This window comes from Rhinolophus hipposideros, assembly GCF_964194185.1.
Source record: "Rhinolophus hipposideros genome assembly, chromosome: 26".
In the NCBI taxonomy this organism is placed as follows: Eukaryota; Metazoa; Chordata; class Mammalia; order Chiroptera; family Rhinolophidae; genus Rhinolophus; species Rhinolophus hipposideros.
In genome coordinates this window covers 5206803-5233778 of record NC_138072.1, presented here as the reverse complement: position 1 = coordinate 5233778, position 26976 = coordinate 5206803, and the positions used below count along the sequence as shown (strand labels likewise).

General features: G+C 40.4%; 1 protein-coding gene across 1 annotated transcript; it reads left to right on the top strand.

Annotated features, from left to right (window-relative positions):
- Window positions 1–886: 886 nt before the first annotated feature.
- RGS13 (regulator of G protein signaling 13) lies at window positions 887–26747 on the top strand. Its single transcript, XM_081039184.1, has 7 exons — window positions 887–1043; window positions 2398–2468; window positions 2967–3007; window positions 7648–7716; window positions 11238–11299; window positions 23658–23824; window positions 24956–26747. The coding sequence occupies exons 4-7, from the start codon at window positions 7652–7654 to the stop codon at window positions 25139–25141; spliced, it is 480 nt and encodes a 159-aa protein (XP_080895310.1). The 5' UTR covers window positions 887–1043; window positions 2398–2468; window positions 2967–3007; window positions 7648–7651; the 3' UTR covers window positions 25142–26747.
- The last annotated feature ends 229 nt before the right edge of the window (window positions 26748–26976 follow it).

The window sequence follows — 26976 nt, the reverse complement described above, 5'->3', positions numbered from 1 at the left end:
CCCTGTGGGTGCCCAATTGTCACTCCATAGGAAGACACTCGTGTTTTACTGACATTCTTACAGAGCATCACTTCCCGAATCTTCCCACCCACTCCCTGCACCCAAACGGTGAGAAAAAGGAAACATTCCTGCCTGTCAGGCACAGTACCTGGAGAGACTCCCGAAGGTCCTACATTAGGGATGGAATGGGATGGCTAGAAACCAATAGAAAGGAGTGCATTCAGCAAACAACCTGGATCCTTCCCACATAATCCAACGCCGCACGGCACTTCCAGCTGCATCTAATGAGCTTCACACTTTATGAAGTTTGTCTGCCTCTTCTACTCCCAAACTTACGACCCTCCAAATCATGGAATACAAGTAAAGATAATCCTCTACCTCATTAAGCTCAGAAGTACTTTAAAAAAGCACTCTGTCAACCACATTCTGGTCTTCTTTCCTGCTGTTTTATTCTGTCATTCTAGCAGGAATGACTCCATGAGGACCAGCTGGAGGTACTAAACAGGTTTACCTAGCAAAAAGGCCTCTTTAGATCCTTTAAGTATTACAAGTCCTTAGTAATTTGACAATTCCTTAGTAAACTGACAGGTTGATTTTAATAATTCTCAATAATTTGATAACAAGTGCTTGCAGTGGTAGGTATGGGAATTGGAGTTGGTATTCAGTTCTCTGAAACTAAAGGAAATGAATCACTTGGTGGGGGAAAGTTTGCATATCACGTTGAAGAGTTGATGGAGCTTCTGCTTGCCATCATCTGATCACTTCTGATGGGCCAATGCTTAAAGACAAGAGCTCTTTATCAGCAAAGCACTGCTTTCCATATGCAACACAGCCTCTCTTTGCATAGATACGTGTATAAAAACAGAACATTTGCACAGAGGCCAGCGCACCACCAAAGGTAATTACAGGGACACTAAAGTTCTTCTCTGCCAGGAAAAATAAAATGCCGGGTGTCCCATGAAACTTCAGAACCTGATTTCAAAAGGATCACACAGAGAGGAAATAAAAGTTAGCCTGCTGGCACTGCTCTACAGGATACATTTGTAAGTATGAGATTCTAAAATAGTTGATGGATACAATGATATTAGTTTGATTTAAATGACTAGTGGTGTTTACTTCAAAGGTGGGGCTGCTAGAAGTGGAGGCAGGTTTCTCCTAAGAAAAACAAACAAACTAGTAAACACATATGTTTGCCTGGCCTAGGTTTCCTATACCTGAAAAAAAAAAAAACTGACAGTCACACATGCATAAATGAAGCTTCTAAGTTGGGAAGGAAATATTCCAGTTTTAGAGCACAGTAGGGTCTTTCATTTTATGGGGCTTTTGTGTATGTGTGTCTATGTATAAAGAAAAAGATGTATTATAAAATCTGGTATTTTAGAATTTTTGTTTTTTCAAAGATCATGCACTACCAAATAATTAGTTTCATCAAGTAATTTCATCAAGTGGCTATACCGATTCTAGGTTATGAAGTTTATATGAAGCATGGTTAATCTTGATTTTACAGAATTTCTTCATTCTTTAATGCGATTCCTAACACAACGACACACACCTTACTTGGGTTTTAAATGGCAAGAACTTTGTGTGCTATGGCAAACAAAACCTCATGAAAATGTAAATTGCTCCAGGTTTTTCCTAAATTTTGTGACATCATAGTACATCATAATATAAAGAAATACACATATTATATATGAATAAAGAATTTATCATTTGCTTATCAGGATAGTCAAACCACTTAAACATGTGAAAAGTTTCAATTTAAGTGAATTTATTTATTTTCATATAACTTTGACAAAGATTTCTTTTAAATGCTAAAGGGTACTTGAATCTATTTCCAGCATAATACTTATCCAATTCAATTCATCACTAACGCATTTATAAGCACTCTAAGAACTAGATTCCCTAGATAAAATGTATGCTTCCTTCAAAACAATCAGGAGAAAACCTTGGGGGAAAAAATAATTATGGAGACCTAAACTTGTTTGAAATTCTCTATGCTTAGATGGTAAAAGTACACACTAGTTTCACCAAGAGGATATTGAAAAACAAAAAAAGGTAGGCAAATTAATGCGTGATGTTAACATAAAACGAACTGAAAATGTTTAAAGAAAAAAACAATGGAAAACATAAATTAAAAGTATAGAATTTTTACTTTTTTGCTTTTTACTTTTTTGATAATTCATAGAATATCAATCCACAAAATTAATAAAATTCTAGTTAGGGAGTTAATAAATCAAAAATAAGGATAACCATAATCCAGTACTTACAAAGTGAACAATTTACTTAAAATGTAAAGCAGGGTATTTATAGATATCTTTGCCAGATATGCATTCTCCAGGAAGCACACAATAATCATTTTATTCTTTTTGTTTATTTTCAACATTATTTTATTTTTAGGTCAATGGAATTTTTCCTCATATCATACCTCCAACATGAGAAAGAAATAGTTATTGCTGATTTGAAGCTCGGTGAGTTTCTCGAACTTAAATCAATTCTATATCATTTCAGTTTAGGTCATTCTTTCACAGGGAGCTCTGTTTTTGCCAAAACAGAATTGTTGTTCTCTGGACTATTTGAGGCTAATTTTATTATTACTAGGAAATGACTACATATATTCTAATTCCAAGGGTATAATTTAATTGAGATGGTCTTAATTACACTGTAAACAAAATTAATTTGAGTTTATTTTAATCAAATTCTAATCCTGAAAGACTATACTTTAAAAAAATTAGAACTCACTCTTTTTGGAATTACCAAAAAGATTTTCTAAAAGTTCTCAATTATAAATGTAAAAGTGCTTCATTCTGCCACTCTATACTTTGGTATTATTAAACTGTAAATGCAAATGTACACTTAATGATAAATATCATTGAATGTAGGAGAACAGGCATTTCTCTTTAAACCACAGGTTATTTTGGAAATTCTTTGTTCTTAGGCTCTAAATTGTGTTTTCTTCATTTTGTCAGATGAAATTCCCAAGGCTGCCTTCTCTCCTCTCTTTTTAGAGGTATGAGCATTTTAATTTCTATTCTTTCATCTGCTTTCCATCATCCATAAATAGTTTGAAATCCTTTGTTGTTTTCTGAATCTGTGTTTAATCTCCTATTTTTATTCCCTTCGTGTTAAAGCCTTATACATTCCTTAACTATAATTTTATCAGTTAATTTTGGTTGGAAAAGGTAATACACTCAGGGGCCATGTGTTCTATTCCCGGAAGCTGGTTTAAATACTTGTGAATTTATCTCTTAGCTTCAGTGTAGAACATGGCAGGGGTGAGGGGGGTTGAGGGGTTATCTGTGATGTTCCAGCAAAGCCTGGTGCATAGAGATGTGAATCTAGTAGAAATAAAAAGAGGGATGTGCCAGCATGCGAGGGGACACTCAGTCTCAGAAATCTTAGAAGATGGGCATTGGGCCTCCAGGTACTGGGTGGGACATGGAGCAGAATTCCAGCCACTGAGGCAGCATCCAACAAGGTCTATTTCTTAATGGACTAGAAAACCAGAGAACTTCACAAAACAAGACTGCTTGTGACCTGTGTATTCTCTGCATAATACATCTTGTACATAATTCTCCCACTACGTTATTTTTAATTTAATTGTTGCTGCTATTATATCATGATATCCTATTGGTATTCCATACTGTAATCAGTCAGTGAACGTTTGACTAAGAATACTAAACAATATATAAACAACTACTCATACAGGGTTATCAAATAGCATTTGAACATAACACTCTAGGGAATGTATAGCCGAGGATGAGTAGATAAGTCACAAATATGAATAACATTATTTGAGTATACTGTGTATTTTTATATTACCTTCCTTTTCCAATGTCACTCAGTTAAGGAGACCTGTCTCTGAATCAGTCATGCAGCTGAATCCGGGGCTGCTACTGGTCTCTTCAGAGACTTTGCTAGAACTTAAAAAAGTTGCCTTTCCCTGTTGATGAAGCCCCACTTGGATACCCACAGCTTGGCAACGGGAGTGTGGGTAGATCCAAGCATCTTCTCTCCTCCAGACCAGGCATCTCTATAGAGGGGACAACCCCATAATTGCCTGTTGGGGAAAGCTCTGCCTGGTCTGTCTTCTCATCCCTCTCCCCTCTACCACTCAAGCATGCCCAAGCTTTTCTGACCAAATGAACCTTTCCTGGTGGCTTCATCCCTTCAATATGGTACACTCACCCCAAAGTGTCTGAAGCCCTATAGCAGACCCAGTAGAGTCTAAAGGTGGAACTCCAGCTGAAATACAGGGACACAGTCACAAACAAAAATGAAAAGAGAAACGTTAGGAAAGAGGCCAACACATCGAAGAATGTGTGAGGTTAATTAGGAAAACATTGGAGGTCTGAGTTGAAATTTAAAAAGAGGAAGGAATGCATTCTGACAGCATGTGTGCTTCCTGTACATAAAAAAAAGAGCTTAGGAAATATTTCCTGAGTGACAGAGGGCGAGAAGGTGAAGGAAGATCAGATTAACTGAAACAGGAAGTTTTGGCATGCATTTTTCTAATCTGCACTGTTCCGTTGTAGAGAAAAGGAAATTGAGAATCTGAAAGTTTAATTACTACGCCCAAGATCACAGAGCTAAGAGCCTGAACTCAGGCACACGTCTGTCTGTCTTCAAAGCCCAGAATTATTTTAATATCTTCTGTCACCTCTCGGGGGCTGTAGGAGCCCTCTCAACTCTGGTGCCTCTGGGAATTACTTTACCTTACTCTGGTGCCTCTTTACCTTACTTTACCTGTATTTCTGACCCCAGTGGGTGTTGCATACTAAGATTGTTCAGCCTTTGCCAAACAATCCCATTAAAATTGTAAAAGAAAATACGATAACTTGTAACAGACACGAATTTCAGCTACAAAAATCACCAATGTGCACGCATAGCTCCAGCAGACCAAGTGAGGAGACAATGCCACATGAAAACTGTTGTGACAAGTAGTAAGTAATAAGGAGGGAGAAGTAGAAGGCCGGGATGACCGGTTGTACTGACAGAAAAGACAGATGAGGAAAGGAAGGTCTTGGCTGCCCTCTTCCTTAGAAGATAAGCAGAGAGCCGTTGGGTAATCCACATGTCAGAGGTGATCACAGGATGAGGAATCTTCAAACTTGAACTATACTCATGCAGCTCAGGGTCCAATTACACACAGGATCAGCCCTGGACAGCCAGCCAATGTAACTTTTCTCAACCTCAATTATTTCAGTGTCAATCATCTGCAGCCAGATATATCTTTCTAGAAAGGACTCTTCTTTGCATCACACTATTAGGTAAAGACCTCAGTGAGCGTTACTAGATACAGAATAGAGCCCAACACATATGGCCATCCAGAATCTAACTGTACACAAACCATTCTTACAGTAAACTCTCCCTTTAGCTACACTGAATCCATCTTTGCAATCAAAAGAGTCCTAGTTTTGTGACTTCCTCTGGATATATGTAACTACCTTGTCCCTCGGTCCTCCTCAGCGCAGAGCCATGTACATACAGAAAATGAAGTCCATCAACCGCAGTGCCCATCCCTGCTCTGCCCCAAACCTGCAAATACACTTCGATCTGCACCAACACCTCCCTCGCTCCTTCCAGGGACAAGGAAACAGGACCTTCCTTCTCCCCGGGCCCCCACTTCTTCAATGTCCTAATCCCCACACGCTGAGTTCCGGCTCCTGCCAAAGGGAGCTCAGGAACCTGAGAGGCTGCTGATGTTCACACTTGTGTGTCTTCCATCTCTGTCCTTAGCCACCATTTGTCAGCTGCAGGGTGTGTTGTTCCCCCATTCACACTTTACGGCATGAATGATGGACAGATGTACACAGACGTACACAGACATACAGGCCAGAATGGTCAGGTGGTACAGTCCTGCCTCTCCATCTCTGTCATACCATTCTGTCCACAGCTTCTATGGAAGGGGAGAGGGAGAGGGAGAGAGAGATGGAGGGAAGGCGGGAGAGAGACGGAGGGAGGGAGGGAGGGAGGGAGTAGGAGGAAGGAAGGAAGGCATCTACTGCCACCTTGCCAATCTAAGCCTGTAGCACCCCTCACCTGGACTCCTGCAGTCACCTCCCCACTGGTCCCCCACTTCCACCCTGGCCACACTATAATCCATTCTTCTCACAAAACCAGTTTCAAAGGCTAACATGTCTATTCCATACTTTGAAATCCCCTCAGTGATTTTCCAACCCCTGACTATGAAATAGATGGTGTGTGAGACCTCACGCCCTGCTTCCGCCCATCTTCAGAACTGGATGGCTCACCACTCCCTTGCTGCAATGAACATTGTTGAACATGACCACTGGTCCCATCTTAACTCTAGCCTTTCTCTGAGCTCTCACCCGGTCATATTCTAGATTCCTGCGGCGACTACATTCCTTTCATTTCTTTAACTAGGACATGATCCCTGGCCTCTTGAGCTTGGCCTTACCTGCCCTGTCCCTCCCTCAGCACGTCCCTACACTTCCTGCAGGTTCCAGCTCAGCTCTCACCGCACTGGGGCGCCTTCTCTAACTGTCTGCAGTCTGCCTAGGGTCTCCTCCTGTGCGGATTTACAGGCTTCTCTGCTTCCTGTGTCACATTCCCCATCACATGAATTTTAACTACTTGTTAGTGAAAATGAGAAGAGGAAAGAAAGGATCTGTGCAGATACCGTGTTTCCCTGAAAATAAGACCGGGTCTTATGTTAATTTTTGCTCCAAAAGACTCATTAGGGCGTATTTTCAGGGGATGTCTTATTTTTTCATGTACAACAATCTACATGTATTCAAATACAGTCATGTCATCTTCTGGAACATCGTCATAACGTACTAAATGTGTCCGTCTGGCTGACGATCTGAACTGGAGCTTATCTTCAGGGAAGGTCTTATTTTCGGGTAAACACAGTAACTGGCAGCCAGAACACGGCTGCCATAAGCAGCGTTCAACAGATGTCTCCAATGAAGCAATAAAGACCGACATAAAAACTCACTGCATGTAAGTGTGAATACATGTTTAGCAAAATATTTCCAGTTCTCATTGTAAAGTGTGGAATTAATTATTCTTAACACATTTTTCAGTTGTTTTCTCAAAGTCCTGAGTTAAACATGACATACACTATAATACAAAGCCTGAGCTGAGTAAACGTCTCCTGAATTTTAAAGTCAAAATGACTCTAAATGGGGAGAAGCAGGAAAAAAATTCCCTCTCATAATTCATTCTCAACAAGGCCTAGTTTTCATTAGGCTATTTACATTTTACCTGGATAACTGTAATGAGACAAATTCTTGTTCAATATACTGAGAGATCTTTCTAAAAATAAGACTTACCCAAAAAGAGAAATCTTGGGAGTTGATGAATTCGTTGTTGTGGGATTAAATGGAAAGATCATTTTCAGAGAGCTGTATTATCTAAATGCCATCATTTGACAAGTAGGTGGGCCAGATGGGTTCTAAAGTCACAACTGTAAGTACCTACAGTCCTATAAAATATTTATGAGATGAGTCCTTTGATTCTCCTCTCTCCTCTCCACCCACACCAGTAATTGTGGCCCATTACCTTCAAGAACCCATTCTTATTTTGTTCATGATTTATAACTCTATGTGCTCTTCAGAAATTGACTCTAACATATAATTATTCTAAATGACTTAATTATATTAAGTGTGTTCTGTCTTTCTTTAGAAAAATGAACAGGCGGAATTGTTGGATTTGTAAGGTGTGCAGAGATGGATTTGAGAGGCCCCCCTCAAAGTAAGTAGCATTTAAATTCTATGGCCCTTATAAAGCATTTTATCACATGATAAGTAGGGGCCTGTGTATTCAACTGCTATCTTAATAGATTTTGTTTAGAAAGTGAAATTTGCATTTACACATGAGTAATTTCCCCAGACGAGCCATCAGCTATCACACTAAGGTTCCCTTTTCATTATTCATGATTTACACTTGCGAATTCAGCAAGTAAAATGTTTTTAGAGAGTCTGTTATGAATAAATACTCTTAGATTAAAAAAAAAAAGTTTTATATTGTTGATGTTAAAATGACATTCTTTCATCCGAAACATTTTCATGGTTCTAACCCTCCATCTGAAAAGTGCCAGGAACTTTTGCCAGGAATCTCATCCCCAATTGGAAGAGGTGAGATGAGGGGGGTAACCCAATGCTTCCCAGGCTCCTAAGTCTCTTTGACACTGTAGCCATTTGGCTGGGAACAGTGACTGTCTCCAAATGGAAAGAGTGACGCCTGAGAAGGGTAGCGGACCTTGATTGGATTTGCTTGCCTCACAGTATTCCTGGGTGAGGAACTCTTTTAGGTTAATCCTGTGTTTCCCCGAAAATAAGACCTAGCCGGACTATCAGCTTGAATATGTCTTTTGGAGCAAAAATTAATATAAGATCCAGTCTTGTAGTAAAATAGGACCAGGTCTATAATACGATATGATATATGATATGATATGATATGATATGATATGATATGATATGATATGATATGATATGATATGATATATGATATGATACCGTGTCTTATATCATATCATATCATACCAGGTCTTACATTAATTTTTGCTCCAAAAGACGCATTAGAGCTGATGGTCCAGCTAGGTCTTATTTTCAGGAAACATGGTCGTAAGTGCCAATCCCAGGCCACGTGGAGAGCTCAGTTCTGGCCACATCTCCCTCCTGTAGGCAGAGCCCCTGGCATGCATGCTCATGACCTGGAATAGCCCCAAATGCTTACAAGCCATTGTATGTGGGTAAAGGAGACAGGAAAACCCAAAGCTCAACAAGTTAAATGACCAGTTGTGGCTGCTGCACTGCATAGGCCTGTGCCAGGAGGAAACTGAAACAGGCTAACGGGGGAACAGCTTCCTTCTCTTCTGCCGAGTATTCCTTCACAGTGCAACCGTCAGGTCTCCTGTTTCCTTCTCCCTGCCTTGTAGACCCACCCAGGGGAAGGGACGGCCAAGGAAAGAGAATTCACATTCAGGGGAGGCTGCCAGGTAACAGGCATTTGATAGACGCTTCACATTCATGACCCAATTTCATTGTCATAGTACTATCTTTGAGAGATAAACATTATCCCCATTTTAGAGATAACGTAACTGAGGCTTGCAGATTCTAAGCAAAGCCCAAAGAAATTAAGTGCAACACTGGAAATAGAAGTCTGGGCTGTCAGACTCCAAGCACTCGTCATTCCTTTTTCCACCAGGATGGCTCAGAATGTTCCCATGTCTGGCTGGTATCCATGGCCTCTCTGTCCAAAAGAAAGGAGGGGACACAACAGGGAACTCTTCTTAGGAACTCTGGGTGGGCAAGCGAACAAAGGTATATAGAATAATTCTCATAAAGACACTTGGAACAGTGTGAAACATGTGAGATACTAAGGAAACATTACAAGCAAAAATTGGGGTTATTTCACAACTTTCCTCTGAACCATAATTACTCCAATTACTACTATCTGTCTCCATAAATCTCATGAATCTCAGATGCAGAGAAAATCTCTCACCAACAATTACCAACAGCCAATTTTAAGCTAAACCAAGACATTAATGGCATCTTCACTCATGCTGTCGATTTTATTTTCCTAAATAATGAAAGTGGGTGAAATGGACAAATGTGGAATGGACCTTGCCTGGAACCTTTCATTTCACTCTGCTGAAAAGGTTGTTTTAGGTGACTGTTTTTTCAAGTTCTAGTAAGAGAAAAGAACAATGAGTCAGATACCATTTCATGGAAACGTTTTTTTAGAAGCAACCTTCACAGCAGTACACTGTTAAGCCCGGGGTTGATGCAAACAGTGCATTTAAAACTGACAAGAGCCATCTAAATTTTGAGAAAATAAAAGACAGTTGACCTTTTTTAGGACTCCTGATATTTTTCCATGTTCTACGGTATTTTTTAACCTCTTGAATTAATCTGCCTTCATTATGTTAAGGACCTGATAATGCTGAGAACTGGTCCTTCAATTCTACCTACTGGGCTAACTCTACCAAAAATAGCCAATGGACGTGCTTGCTTGTAATTTATAGCCGTCTCTCATTATGTGCAGTTATTGAAAACAGGAAACTTAAGAATGGATCGTACACTGAATGGCAGTGAACACAGTGAGTGTTTTAAAAGAGGGAAAATGAGGCCATGTGTATGTAAGCAGACTTGGTCGCTTGCCAGTTGACCTCTAAAACCCACCAACGTGAACAGAAATGAAGCCTCATAGCCAGTATCTTTCACAGGTATTTTCTAAATGGTACATGCTTTTTTTTTTTTTTTCAATACTGTGTAGGTCAAATGAAACTTGTCATAGTTTTCACAGTAATAAAATCAAAACCCTCAACGTGTAAAAAATCATTACAGCAACTAACGGACTGAGAAAACATCTATATGTAATCGGTATGAAGTTGCTTTATTAGACGAATTGCCTGCAAATGGGTTTTGTAGGTAAGCTCTCTGATTCTGGTAGATAAATGGGCAAACACCACTTGTATAACCCTTGGAAAAGCAATTCAGCGATTTGTACCAAGAACCTTAAAAATGTGCTTCTTTTGACCCACTTAGATTCTACTTCTACTAACCTCCTAAGGAATTGCCCTAGCATGCAGGAATGGCAAGGTGTAATCACAGCTGGGCCACCTTTGTTTTTAAATGGTGACAAATGACAAATAATCAAAATGCTCACTGAGAATAATTATGTCAGCCACAGCATGCCCCCTTGTGGAATACTCTACCGTCACTATAAGTGATAGTGAAGATCGGTGATTGTAAAGTACAATTATAAATTACAACATTACAAATGGTTATTAAGACAGCTGTGAAGACATAAAAAGTTCATTATAAGGACATATATATGTGGATTTATATATACACACACCCACATACACGCATAAGATAGACACACACACACAAACACCGAGTATGATTATTTGGTTAAAAACACCCAAACACGCATAGAACAAAAAGACTAAAAAGAAATAAATCAACACATTGATAGTGGTAATTCGGGAATAGGGAGATTACAGCAATCTAATCCTTTATCTTTTTAAACTTTGTTTTAGCATATTTTCAAGTTTATACTACTTTCATAATTTTCTAATTTTAAGCGTTTAGAAAGTAAAAATATAATGTAAAATATCACAGGATGATAAACTTCTATCCAAAACCATACACACATGGAGTGTGATTACATTTTGGTGTTATTTTCAAGATAGTATATTTTTACTTAGTTCAGCATAACCTTGAGAATATTTGAGCCCAGTGAGTACCTTTTGTTTCTTTTCAAAGCCTTACTGTGGAGGAAGTGTTACAGTGGGCCCAGTCTTTTGAAAAGCTGATGGCCACAAAATGTGAGTATTATGAATATGTCATCTTTGAATAATTGTCAGTTTCATTCTTGGGGCAAAATGGGACACTCAGTGAGGAATGTATGGCCCATTTCTCACAGCCTTCTAAGTAGCAACTGCCACAGTTAAAAAAAGAAAACCTTAAAATAGTTTGTCGTGTCAACCACCATTATTTTCTTCAATGTTAATCAAAACAAGATTAGTCACTGTGAGTATTCTTCTCAAGCGTATGTGTGAAATCCCTTGGAAAATATGCTTACGTAGTGACACATACTGAAATATACTGCCTTACAATAGCCTTCTAAAACTAGAATTTCTTTCAAATACTAACACTTTGCTTTTCTTCATGCCTTCAAAGTGAGAATAAACTTGAGTTTTGATGTTACAAAACTCAAAGTTCATTTCTAACTTGATCACTGTCTCATTTAAGTGGAGCTTTATATAGTTGTATATAAGAATAAATATTCAGATGTATAAATCAAGAGGACAGTAATGGGTATGAGGGCAATAAAGTCAGGTACAATGCAAAAAAAAATATGAATGAGTGTGTGCATTCATGTGAATAAGCAATTGTGTTTGGGGTAGGAAAGTGTGAGGTTGTAGAAAATTATAAATACCAGAAGACAGATACAGGGGGAAAAAAATGTAGTGGGTACTCAAAGAAAATTCTCCTGTTTGCTGAATTTGGTACCTTTTTTTTTTAATGGAATTTGTTCCCCTTAAACATTATTTAATGTGTTTTCCCAAATGTTTGCTAATTTTTGCCCATCGAGCTCTTTTTATGTGAGACTCTCTGTCAGCCTCTCTGAATGTTTTTTTCTGTTTATACCTCTGGATGGTGGAAGGGGAGTGAGATGCCTCCTGATGGTTTAGTTAGTGGCATGTCCAGGTGGTTATTCTGGGTAAGGTTCTTCCTGGTCCCCCTGGGGGATGCCATGCTCCCAGGGCATTACGTGCTCCCCCTGACACCAAGGCCCCTTCGGTTCTGGAGTCAGCTGTCACCACCTGGCCCTGAGGGCACTGGCAGGAGGTGTGGGCACTCCTACCCAAATGCCGGAATCTGCCATTCTGCCAATTTACTCCCTGGCCCCTCCCTAGCGCTAGCACCCACACTGCCAGGCTTGCGTCACCCGCACGGTGCCAACCGTTCCCAGCAGACCTTTCCCATAGGCACTAGACACCAGTTTCCTTCTTTGCTACAATCACTCCTGCCTTTTCCTTTCCATAGTTTGTGATCTACATAGCAGCCAGCATGACGGTGACTGTTTAGAAAATATATTTTTGGTCAATTTTAGGGCATTGACATGAGAGGAAGAGACAAAGATATGTGTTCAGTTAGCTATAGTGATTGATGGATCCTCTACTGATAATTTAGATTCAACAACCAACCGCCCGATATCCATGCTTTGTAACGTTGCCAAATTAATCTCCCTCTTGGAGTTTTAGATTCTACATCCATAGAAGGAGAACAATATCACCTATCTTTTCAGCATTACTGTGCAGGTTAAATATAAAACCCCTAGCTCAATGCTTGATACAAGTCACGCACACAATCACTGGTAGTTATTTTTATTAGTCATAAAGGTCATTTTTGTGAATGCCATTCATTCCTTTTTCTCTGCAGCCTTCCAAAAAGTTCCAAACCTTCAATTTGTGATTCAGAACTCTATCCCCTACCCTGACACGCTTCCTAAAGTTTCCCTCTAGCTCTGCACCTTCGCGTGTCATGCTGCCCTTCCGCCATGTCCACTAAAGTTCCAGTTTCTGCATCCATGACTCCCCTCTCCTGGCTTTTGGGCAAAGTCTTCCGTGTGTCTCCTCTAACTACTCTGCCCATCCTTGAAAGCAAAATCCAACTTCCACCTTTTCCATGAAACCTCTTGGAAGTATTTTTCTTCTCTCTTCTATTTTGTTAGGATCATTATTTATTCTGCTTCTAATTACGGCTATTTTGTGTATTGGGTTTTTTTCCACAGTTGCTTTCTCACTAGATTCTGAATTCCCTAAGAGCACAGAGTACCTCTCATTCACCTTTTATTCCTCCCTTCCAGGAACCAAAAACCTGCTCAGTACGTAATGGGCATTCAATAAATGTTCAGTAAATAAATACAAGACAACTATCAGTCAGAAAAGATCAAAGCACCCAGCCATATTATGTAAGAGTTTCTGTGCCATTCCTGGAGGTCTCATAAATAAAGTGCATAAAGTTAATTACTTCATAATAACCTCAAGAGGGAGCCCAGCTAGAATTAGTGATCCAGTGTCATGAAAATAAGCAAATTCTACAGAAAAGATGAGGACAGGGAGAAACACAGTGGCCTCATTAAAAACCAGCACCAACAGGGTAAGCAGCCTACCAGTAATTGAATTTCTGTGAAATTCATGTCAAAATTCAATAATCACATAATGAAAACAAATCATTCTGTGGACCATCCAATCAGGAAGATAAAACTAAGAATCCAAACATTAAATGTGCCAGAGAATAAAGTGTGTTTAGAGTAACCAAGGTTACTAGAAAAATGCATCCTTTAGCTCAGCTATGCAGATGCCTCTTTCTACATAGATTAAGAGTCTTTTTCTAGGAACACATGGTTCAGAAACAAATATAGTAATGAAACACATTAGGCTTGGTCTCAACAGATGAACGGGGGTGGGTTAGGAGCCAGCAATAGTCATCATAACACAGAGAAATTCAACTTTCTCCTGGGAAAAGGGGATCTAAGAAAATCATTAATTTAACAGCAGGAACCATGGCTAAATTAAGACGTTAGACATTAAGAATGCTAATAACCTGAACACATTCCAGATGTTATTTAATGATACATTATTGACAAACAAGCTAATTTTTTTAAAGTGTGTACCCCTTGCATATATAGATATTAATTATTAATTATATTATTAATACATATTAATTATTAAGCACTTCTTAGCTGCCAGACAATGTACTTGGGGGAAAATAAAAAGGAAATCTCATGTGCCCATGAAGCACATAAAATAGCACAGAAAAATATCTTTCAAAAACTGATCACGCAAAAGAGAACGGGGAAGCCTGCCACTCATGGTACGTTGGTGTAAAGCAGAAATGGTGATTGAAGCAACCTCTAGTCACACCACAGGCTAGACAAAGACACACTTTTTAAAAATAATAGCCTTCGACAAACATTTTCGCAAAAGTCTGTCTAAGGGGCAGATTGGCAGGAAGGTTTGTTACTTGTTTGTTTGTTTGTTTGTTTGTTTGTTTGTTTGTTTTGCATCCAAAACATTTGTTTGTTTTGTTTGAGGGAGCTATACCCTTTCTGTGAAGAACCTGTTGTTACACTGGACAAGCAGAAGGAAGCTCTAGAAATAGAATGAAAAACACATACAGGCATGGTTTGGACATGCAATGATTTGGGAGGCCCTGTGAGGACGCCTTATAGATGATCAGCATTTTAAATATTATCCCAAAAGTGTGGCTGGTGACTGTAGTAAATGTGTGTTTACGAACTGCCGGGTGCAAAAGATGGAGAATCACAGGGCTCTATAGGTCACCCAAAAAACTGTTAAGAACCAAAAGAAACTGCTTTGAGTTTTTGCTGATCCAATGTGCAGTGTGACCTCTGAGCAGAGAAGCATTCATTGAGTACTTACTGTATATGATGCAGGGACAGTGATCCTTTGGGGGAGTGGGAGTGAGTTCAAAAGACGGTATAAATGCTTTCCGGAGCCATTCAGAATTAAGGCCAGATACAATATATACGCGTCCCGAGCAGCTTGAGAACAACCATGAAGCAAGGAGACCAGAAAGAGCAAAGCGCGAAGGACAGACCTAGTCTGTATCTGCTGAGGGGTAAAGATAGATGGCGGCGGATGGCAGGTCTCCAGGGGAAAGAGTCTCACAAAAGGCGAATTTCGAGGCAGGACTTAAAGAATTTAGATTGTTGTAAAATGATAAGGAGGTCTGACTGGCAGTATTTTAAAAACAGGAAACTGAGAAGAAGCAAGCTCAGGAAAGATAAATGAGTATTCCTTTCAGTAAAGAAATGCAATATAAAGGATTCCTCAGGATTGGGTGTGAAAACTGGTCTCCTTAAAAAATACCCACAATGAATTAAGCAGAACGTACCCTGCAAATTTTCCAAATCTACAGATGATAGAAAGCCTTCTAAGTTTCCAAATAGCCAAGTTTTTACAGAAGAATTTAATTATTTTCAAAGGGACATAAAAGGAGTCATAAGTGTTTAAATGAATCAGGAAAAAAAATGCCTGAGCTATTAGTCATGTCTTCATAAAAAATACAGGAGAATTACTAAAGGTTTTTCCTGGAATGTTGATGACCCAAAATACAGCACAGCACCCCAAAATATCATCAAAGTGTTAGGCATCCGCCATAATGAAAAATGAAAAAAAAAAAAATTCCGTGAGTCTTTCTGATGGCTAAACCTAGTAGAATTCTGTATTTTTGATGACTAAATCTACTAGCTCTAAAAAAGATACAGAAACATGCATTTAAAATGATAAGGGGATTGACCACTCACTTAGATTTCAAGGGTTAGATCTCTTGACTTTTGTTCATACCGGAAAAGTCAAGACTAAAAATTAATCAAATTCAAACATTTGATGAATCGAAATTTTATTTTTGAGTTCAACGAATCAAAATCAAAATCTATAATGCCAGAATAAATAAATAAATAAATATAATGCCAGAAAAAAATACAGACGGCTCATACACATATGTACTGGCCAGATCTCAAAAGATGAGAATACAGGTTGCCCACTGACATTTGAGTACAGAATATTTAATACAAACGAAAAAATATTTAGTAAAGCTGCCACTCCCTTCAAGGACGCAGTCAGTCCTGCCCAGTAGGTCTGGCTTACCTGAACCAGGGGATATTGAGGTCAAAGAGCCTCACAGGTGACTGTGCTCAGCTCATGTGCCCCATCTAGAGGGAGGAGGGAGGAGACAGAGAACCAAACAAACTAATTAACTAATAAATTAAATCCAGAAAGTGGTGCTTTGAAGAAAATAAAGCCAGGCATTGTTGTAAGAGGGCAATTCAACTGGATGCTTAGAGAACAGAGAAAAACAATTAGTAGAGACGAAATCTGAGCTAAGAGCTGCATGATGGGAAACACCCAGCCATGCTGAGGTCTGGAGGTCAGAGTGGCCCGAGCAGAGGAATATACCGTTCTAAAGGCCTGACAGATGACTGGGGTTGGTGTCTTAAAACAACTGAAAGAAGTTAACACGACAAGAGCATAGGGCGGTATAGGCCACGGGGACGATCATAAGCTGCAGAGTAGAAGAGTCCAAGTGCTGTTATGAGATCCCGCTTGTTCTCTTCTGAAGAATAAAAGCAGACAGACCAATGAAAAGACTGTTACAGAAAAAAAGAAAAACCAGACAAGACCAGACTCGATGGGGAAGATAACATGAGGAGCAATTAGCACACGGACCCCGATCAAAGCCAGGAGGCCATGGGATCGTTTCGAGGGAGGGTTCTGAGAGAGGAAAGCCGAGACGCAGACATGGAGCTTGGTGGCATGAGAACATTTCCCACTCTGGAGAAGACGGAGAGTCAGCGCAGGAGATAGAAAAAGGCGTCAGGGGAGTTCAGGATGACCAAACCAATCTATGATCGTGGAAGACAAACGAGAACATCCTGGGAAGCGGGCTGTGAACTGTGTCAAAGGCTGCGGAGACGTCAGCTTAGATGAAGAAAGAACCGTGACCATCAGCGACGACCACGTGGAAGTCGAAGTGCATGATGAGCAGTTTCAGGGGCGCGACACAGATGAACAAATCAAGAGGAAGCCACACAGATAATGCAGAGCATTATTTACATAAGGTTTGCAGTGAAAGCCAGCACAGAAAGGGTAGCCATTGGAAGGGGACAGGAGGTCATTGGGTGTAGAGAGTCAATAGTTGTTACAGGTTTTATTTGGGAAACATGGCAGCATACTGAAGGTGATGGCAACCATTAGAGAGGAAGAAACTGATGACACAGAAGAGAGTGGAGACAATTTGAAGACCAATGGGAAAATGCAAAAGGAATAGAGAAAGCACAATTAGATGGGAGCCAGAAAAGAACTGTTTGGCCCCAAACTGACCAGGAAGGGCAGGCACCAGTGGACGCAGGTAGGTTGATTTGGTGGAGGGAGATGCGGGACTCCCCATCTGATCAAATCCATGTTCTCAGGCAAGCTTGAGGCCAGGTTATCAGCAGAGAGCGGAAAATGTGCTGGCGTTTTTAAAACGGGGGAGATATTAAATAGTTTCTGGAGATGTGGAGAGCCTGACAATATTAGGAAGGACAGTAGGATGACAGGGTGATGCTGAGTGCCCATTTAAAATGATTTCAAGTGAGAAAGCACAGCTGGGTATATTCCCGTGGCCTGTTCAGTTTGCTCCATCACAGATGCGGGGCAAACATGTAGTTAAGCCACTCCAGATAGGCAAGTGTTCCGAACCACACAGACTTTGCCTCAACCTCTTCATTTTGGTCCATGTCATCCATGGATGTACACTGTACCTTCCTTCCTTCCTAAATCATCATCTCCTGCAGACAGCCTTGGAAATGCCAGGTTGAATCGTGTAGTAGTTGCTGAGAGATACTTGTTCCCTCGTGTGCGTCCAGCCCCAGAGGCAGAGCCGTGCTCTCAGCTGCCTTCGTCTGGGAGAGACGCTGTGCAGCTCAGTGTGGGCTGGCAGTGTGCCACACTACCGTTTGTTCTGACCTCTGCTAACCACTGCTGTTGCCATGCTCCCCTTCACCAAGCCTCCTATTACTTACAGGCCCCGGCTCAGCTTTCCCCACTTAGCATCTTTGTTAATTTCTCATGCACTTCTTCACTTGCAGGGAAAACACACACACACACACACACACACACACACACACACTCACACACACACACCCTGGCCTTTTAGAGACATCGGTGTCTGATGAGGACTCTTTGGGGGTCTTGCTCTTAGAAAACCCAAAAGGAACAACATGCCAGGTGTAACCCTGAGGTCTTTGGTGCTTCCTGGATGCTGAATAATTAGGACCCACTTCTTCACTTCTCAAAACCTGTGGGGTGTCACTTTACAATAGAGAAGCACGAGGGCTCCAAAAGCCTGAGGGACAAACTTTTGTGCATTCAGTACCTGCACCCATCAGGCTGTGTGTAGGCACTGGGCACCTGGAAATGAGTAAAATGCAGTCCTAATTCTCAAAGGGTGTGCAGGGGAGTGTGAGAGTAATAGAAGCACACATTAAATACAATCAGCACACTGATGGAAAGTGGGGATGATTAAGTGTGCATCAGGTGGTCTTTTGTCCACTGACAGGAACCTGGCGGGTTCAGAGAAATTTTTCCAGAAACTGAGATACCTAAGCTGAGTCTTTGATCAGGATATAAAGTTGGCCACACAGAAGGAACTCACCTACAACAGTGTGGGGGTAACGCATAGCTTGGCCAGAAATAGGCTCACACGACGACTGTCCAGGAATGACAAGGGACAAAGCTGCAGAGAAGAATACCCTGACGGACATGGCAGCCATTTGCCAAGAGGTCCGGCTTCACCATGAGGGCGAGGAGAAAAGGCTCAAAGGTCATAAAGAAAGGGCCGTGGCCAGATATGTGTTTTAGAGATTTTTCTCTAATAAAAGTGCAGAAAAGATTAAAAGCAGGATCAGAGATGAACTGAGTTTGTTTTCAGATTAGATCGTTTACAAATATTCCTCGAAAACCATTAAAAAAGGGAGAACACAAGATAATGCAATCAGTATAACAGATAGTGTCTGTCATACACACATAAAGAGATCTGAAGATGTAGGAAAACACTAACAGTACGAAAGAAAAATGGACCAGAGATTTGAAATTCACAGAAAGAAAACAAATGGTCAGTAAGAAGGAAAAACGTCTAAGCGTTAGTATTTTAAAAACGCAAATTTAAACAATTACAAGTCACTGATGTCACCCCCGAAGACTGGAAAGGATGGAGTGAGTAGACACTGCTGTTAGTACTGAAAAATAATGAACTCATTCTGGAAGCAATTTTACAATAGGTATCAAGAGTCTCCAAAAATATTACCCTGTCAATCTAGCAATCCACTCCTTAAATTCATTCCAAGGAAACAATTAGATTTATAAATCAAAATGTCCAATGTGGGATAATCTGTACCATAAAAAGGAGAAGCAATCTAAATATTCAATAACAGTAGGGTGGCTAAGTATATTAGTTTGGTACTACAATGGATTATTAAAAGTAAAATGGAGAAAGTGTTCAAAGCTACATGGTATTAAGTATGAAAGAGTGATACAAAATTGCTTTCCTAGTATAATGACAATAAGGTAACTTGTGTGTGTATCTGTGTTTATGTAGATGAATTACTACTAGTTAGATAGGCAGTTAAACATGAAGGAAGACTAGAATAAAAGGAAATATACAAATTGTTAACAATGGTTACTATTTTTATTAGACGTTCTCCGTGTTTAAGAACACTGCATACTACTTTAAGCTACTTTTATAATAATAGAGAGCAAAGAGAAGTTAGGAGAAAAACCTGAAATGATTACTCTGAAGGAAGCCAAATCAGAGAATTTCAATAAAACAGAAGATTTACTTTAAATTTTCACACAGGCTGGTAGAATTGTGGAATTCATTATCTCCAGCAGAGCAGATGGAAAATAAAATGGATTTTAAATTGTTGTAGACACATTTCTAAGGGAAGACTGTAGACAGCTCAACTCAAGGATGTCAGCCTTGCCGCCTCGCAGAAAACAACCCTGGAATAGATGGGCCACTGTTCTGACTCAGCCAAGAGGAATGTCACCTTTCCTTTCTGCATCAAGATACCGGCATGTGTCACCTTGTGTGTCACAGGAGCACTAATTTCAGTGATTAGTTTAAGACGTGCATGCTAGAGAGTCCCAAAGTCACCAGTCTCGTTCTTCAAGGAAAAGGCATATACGATCTATGACATAAACCTGTTTCTTCCATCTTCTCAATTTAATGACCAATTCTGCTGTTTATCCCTATTCCCTCAGCTCAAGCAGAATCACGATCTCGGGAGCGTAATGCTCGGGAAGGTACCATTTACAACTTGAGAATGGGCTCAATTGCCTGATTTGGGAAAGACTGGTTTTCAACCTCATAAGTCACTTGTGTGAGTCAATAGACATTCTAGACGGAGCCATTCAGTTCCAACTTTAGCAATTACTCAGCTTCCCGGAACACTTTTATACATAGGCGTTCTCAGCTGCTAACTTTGTAAGCTAACTTAGAAACATTAGTCGACTGAAGACAGGGGTCTGTAAAAGATACTGATTGGGTGAGTCCTTCCTCCACACAGCAGAGTCAAACCTGAACTATCAGATAGGTCCGAGGGGCCCAGGGCAGCTTTCCCCAGGTTCCAAACCATAACATCCCAGGAATTTGCAACAAGGGGGGTTCGTTTCGCGTCCGTGCTGCACAGTGACTGGGGGCAGCTCCAGCTTGGTCGCGTGTCTTCGTCCTGATTTCAGACTAAAGGAGCAAGTCTTTTCCAGAACGTGTCCTTCTCGTGGCAGAGGAAGGGACCATGGCGGCACGTGATGGCCCTTACACTTCCTTGAACTTGCACATGGCACTTTACATGTATGCCATTGGCAAGCGCAAGTCCAATGGGCAAAGTGGATATGAATGGGCCATGAAAGCATAATCCTCCTGCAAGAAAGGCAGGGACTGACTGAGAACAATACGACGACTACCACACCGAGTAGCTACCTAAAAATCTAGCTTGCACTGCATGGATGGCTTCCTTAGCAAGAGATTTGGGTGTGTTGAAAATCGGTGAACCCTTGGGCCAACCCAAAAAGATCCTTCCTGCGCGCAGTCAGGAGGGAAGTTAGAGAAGGCAGATACAGACGCAGGCAGGTTCTAGAATGAGAACTCTCTAAACAGTTTACTGTACAAGTAAGCTCAACTTAAATACAGATAAACACAAATTCAGCGTACTGTATCCTTGGTTCCCAAATCATCTTTCTAGCCCCACCTTCCCGTCCCAGCAGCCTGGTGGCTGTCACTCCACAATCTATAGGTTTGATCTGGATTCTCTTTTTTTTTTCCCTGTTTCATGGCTCACTGCTTTACTTAACAGTCCTTATTTTCTGTTCCTGATGAAGCACTCAGTCAACATTCCTGTGAGTATAAAGCATATCAACTTGCTCTTTATTTTCTTAGAGAGAACCTGTTTCTTTCAATACACACTGAAAATTACTAGCTTCCGGCTTGACTGGTTCAGCCAGAAATGGTTTGCCTCGCTTTCAACTATTTCTCTACCAGGAGCACCGGACGGCTACGTCCGCATTGCCTGGCCGCAGCGTTCTGTGCCTGCGGCAAGGCAAGGAACATCCCACAGTTACTTTGGTATGAAAGTAAACTTCTTGACTGTAATCTAAATTAAAGTATATCCCCCATTGGGTAGGAATATCTAATCTGTGTCACTCCCTACATTACATTTTTATATGTGATCCCCTATCTGGTCTGCCCTCTCCAGTGACACTTCTTTTGAACCATCTCCCACACAACATCATGAAGGCTACTTGCCCATGTGACAATAATAGCCATGCTCTCATTTTCTGTAGTCCTAGGATGGCATATTTCTTGCAGATTGCCAGGGTTCCCCAATCCTAATGCTTCGTTAGAAGGGATCTGCCTCTAATTGAGTTTTTCTTTTAAATATGAAATACCTTCACTGCCATCTTTATTTCTGTGTCACTGCTGACAGAGCCAGGAGGACACCAGGAGTGAAGGAACCTGGCTTTCTAGTACCAGGAATCTCACTCTAGTCTTTTTCCGTGAAAAGCAAAGAAACAGGATGTTACTCAGCATTGCCACTCCATCTGGGGCCCATTACTTCTTATAACAGTTAATGACGCTGGCCCAAGACATTGTTCAGCAAAGTCCTACGCTTAATGAAATATTAAGTGTCTACCCACCTATTTCTATGACTATCGATCGAAAGCTATGTTGCTTCATCATTTAGCAATTCAGTTTCTCAGAGATGCCAAGTCACCAAAAGAAGTTCCTAGTCACCAAAAGAAGTTTAATATTCATCTCTGAGTGTTCATCTTGAGTCTTGAGAATACTTGGTCATCCCCAAATTTCTTATGCCTGTGTTAGATTTGTGAGAGCTTGCCGACGCCTCTTGTTCAACCTCGAGCACCTACAAAATTGTGCCTCGATCAGAAAAGCTCCTCTCGCATGTCTCCTCACTCCAGAAAGGCAGTTAAGACCAGAGCTGCGGATCACCATCTCTGGCATCGAGTGTCATTGGATGGTTGTGCTGTGCAGACCCACTGTCCTGTTCTAGACCGTGGGACAGTTTCCAACACCCCATCTGAATTTTATTCTTTTCCTGGTCCTTCAGTTTTGGCTTGAACCATGAATGGGAAATTGAACTTTCCATCTATCCATGTTCTAGTGCTTTCATTCGATACTGAGAAACACCCCAGGCTGTACCACCTAATCAGTTTAAGCATTGCTTACATGACTTGGACTTTTTCTTTCAACTTTGACCTGCCTGTTTAGAGTCTAAACCTTGCTCTTACTCTCCAGGTTGGCTTGAGATCTGAGATTTTTCATATCAGTTTTATGGTCATGGCTCTATCTGCTGATTTGCTGTTAAGTCCTGTTTCTGGGTCCCTGCAACGTCTCCTATCCTAGGCCCACCTACACTAGTGGGCATTGGGCTCTGTGATTCAGAATAAAGGAATGAAGGGTAACCACAGCACTGACTGTCATTATCAAAACATGCTCAGTGTGGTACATATATACAATGGACTACCACTCAGCCACAAGAAAGGATGAAATACTGCTATTTGTGACAACATGCATATACCATGAGACTATCATGCTAAGAGAAATGTCAGGTGGAAAAGGACAAGAACCATATAGGTTCACTCATGTGTGGGATCTGAAACAGAAAGTAACAAATGAACAAACTAACTCATAGACACAGAGAGCGCCATGGTGGTCACCAGGGGGGAAAGGGGCGGGGGGAGGATGAAGAGGGTAAAGGGGGTCAAATATATGGTGAAGGAAGGAGACTAGATTTTGGGTGGGGAGCACACAAGGCAATATACAGATGATGTATTATAGAACGGTATCCTTGAAACTTACCTACTCCCATTAACCAATGTCACTCCAATAAATTTAATTTTTAAAAAAGAAACATGCTTCAGATGTATAGATCTAAGTGTGATGTGAGGTGTGGGTCACAGTGTCATATTCACTTGTTAAATAATTTGGGAACTTTGTGTCAGACTTTCTTTCTAAACCACATGAAACACTTGTCATATCTTTTAAATGGTTTGACCCATGAAAATGAACTGATTTCCCTGTTACTCGCAGATGGTCCAGCAGTCTATGCAGCATACCTAAAAATGGAGCACAGTGATGAGAATATGAAATTCTGGATGGCATGTGAAACCTACAAGAAAACTGCCTCACGGCGGAGCAGAGTTTCGAGGGCAAAGAAGCTCTATGAGATTTACATCCAGCCAGAGTCCCCTAGGGAGGTAACTACCTAGCAATGACAGCAAAGGGAAAGCAGGGTGTTAAGATCTGTCAGGCACACACGAGCCAGGCACTTTACATCCAGCCTCTCCTGTCATGTCCGAAAGTCCGTTTCGTTAGCCTTATGTTATAGATAAGAAGCCTGAGACTCGGAGAAGTTCCATAACTGGTTCAGCTAAGTGGGAAAGTTAGGACTCGCAGTTCGGTCTTCCTGGTTCCAAAGCCTATCCTTATTAAAGTAGTTCAAGTCTCAGGAAAGTTATTTAAAACGAAGACGTCTTTGCAAAAAGAACTGGCTTTGCTGGAAGGAATTGCAGATACCATCAATCGGCCTGGTGACATCCCCAGAGCTACGGGGCAGGTTGTGTCACCACACCAGACCTCGCTGCTCACCTGGGTTCAAAACCAGCTGGCTAATTCTAACTCTAAAAATTTTCACAGTAAAAAAAGTAAATAAAAGCAAAAACCCAGCCAATTCAGCAAATATTCACGTTGATATTGCTGCCAATTATTTACAACTGCCTAAAGATAGTCAGGAGTGACCCAGATACACTGAGACTCGTGGTGGAGGGAGAATGAATAAGGGAGAGGACGGCATATGAATAAGGGGAGGACAGCATATACGACTCCTGTCACTCAGGACAATCCGCCTACGGATTGGTTCTGCAAATACTCAGCTTACAGAAATAACCACTTCTCTCCTTTATGTCTCCACTTCTCTTCACCTTCTTCCCATTTCAGGACATGTTCAGGGAAATCAACATTCATGACTATTAAGGAAGATAAAGTTTAAACTAGCGCCCGCTTCCCTTTTTTCCCTTAGAAAAGACCTGCATCTCATTCATAAACTTCCTGGTCTGTAGACTCCACTAACAAACCACTTGCAACCTCTGAAGTAAGCAATGGTTTTGGAGATTTCCCTGGTCTGCGGCCTCATGTTATTTTTATCTGGGATGTGGAAGTGGATGTTTACGTTCAAAAAGCAAAGAGTTTATCTTTTATGTCTTTTTACATACCTATGAAACTGCAAACAAAGTAACCCTAGTCCACTGAAAAGCAGGAGGAGGAATAAATGAAACCTTTCCATTATCTTTACATCCTTAATTATGCCTTTATATGACTTCACTTTTCAGATTAACATTGACAGTTCCACAAGAGAAGCTATCATCAGGAATATTCAAGAACCCACTCAGTCGTGTTTTGAAGAGGCACAAAAAGTCGTGTATATGCACATGGAGAGAGACTCCTACCCCCGGTTTTTAAAGTCAGAAATGTATCAGAAACTCTTGAAGACTATTCAGTCCAACAACAATTTCTGATGACCACTCAAAATTTGAAGCTGAAGATGGCATCCTGAAGGGCTGGCTTTGTTCTTTTAATTTAAACACACACACACAGAGTCAGAAATAGAGTAAGAATGAGTGAGAAGAAACTAACTATAAATTGATTTCTGGTTCCCAAAGAGAAACAGATCCCACAAGGCCTGGACTCTAGGACTCTTACCACATGAATAACACAATTTCTGGCTTGCCTGTGTAATGCTTAGTTAATGCATGAGAAAAAGGAGGGTCTTTCTTGGTGACACCAGTAATGTACCGTTTTTACTGGTGGCATCAAGGAATGCCTGTTTTCTCATTAATGAAATTTTGCTGCCATAATGTACAGATTAGTCCTTTAAAAACTGTAGTTATATGAGTTGTGTCTCTAGCATGAATGTATTCTAGAGTGCTCTTCGTAATGTTAATCAGTCAACAAACTGGGTACCCATGGTACAATCAATTGTGTTACGTCACGGAGCAATGTTAACATGATGTGTTCTTGAGAGATATTTTGTCTGTAAAATTTTCCTACGATTATGTTCATAACTGAACTTTTATATTGGATATATCTTCTACAAATGAAAAATTCTTGATGATTCTAAGCTATGAAAAATGCACAGCTTTCTTCATTTATTTCTATATTTTTATTGCTATGAGGGTAGAAAATTTGGTTCCTATACTTTGAGACTTTTTTTTGCCCTCACAATGTGAATTCACCGTGGTTCCGTTAATCAATAAATCCAAACATAAATTAAAAACTTAAAAATATGTGGTTTTAGTGAAGACACAATAAAGCTATTTTTCCAGTAAAAGACTATTTTTATCTGTCCTGTCATAGCAGCTTCTTGTGTTTGTCAGAAGTTTCCAGAGGAAAGAACTCATGTGTGTTTCATTTTGTTTAGCACAAAGCATAGGATAAATGTTCTATCCAAATGGATAAATACCTATGCTTTTGAGGAAGAATACCTAAAATATTCAATATCAATTTTCCAAAGAATTACTATAAGAAAATTTTGTTCAAGATCTTTAGTTTTCTGTGAAAAAAATGTTCAGGTCTCAAATTTGACCAAAATATTGTTACTATTTTAAAATAGCCTAGAAACCTATGGTGTATCACATGAAAATAAATATTAACAGGAACTTCTCAGTAAGCATATTACAACAGAATATTCGGGGGTTCATTTCTGAAAAACAGAATTACCGTAGCTGTGCGGGAGAACATTTGGGTTAAAAAGCATATGGTTGATTAATGCTGCCTCTAGTTAATTGCAGAAGGTATGACCACAGTAGTCCACTTTTATCTAATTCACTGAATTATATTTATTTTCCCTTAAAGATACCAATATAAGAACACAGGTTGAAGTCTTAGGTATCTGAACTTGATAATGATTCCTAGCCACAGTAAGACAGAAAACAGAAATGTTTCCACGTGTTTCGAAGAGTCTCCTCATCTCACTCCATCAGCCAATGAGTCTATTTCTGGGTAAGGAGGAAAGCTTATACATATATGGACATAATCCCCATGGTTTCAGCAGTTTCAGAACACCTTGGACCCTTCTCATTTACACTGTACTAAACAGCCAGTGATCTAACTAATAAATGGAATTAAAATAACCAGCCTTCTTTGCCACTTATTTCTCCCCTCATACCCCAACAGGAGAAGTCTAGAACATTCAGTTTTGCTTATACAGTGATTATACCTCCCAAATACAGTCCCTCTGCTCAGCTCTCGAAACAGCTTCACTTCATGTTGGATAAACAAGGGGCCACGTGGTGAGGTGAAACCAAAGCTTTGGACGGAGGTACAAAGCCATTGGCTTAGAGCCCATTCAGTC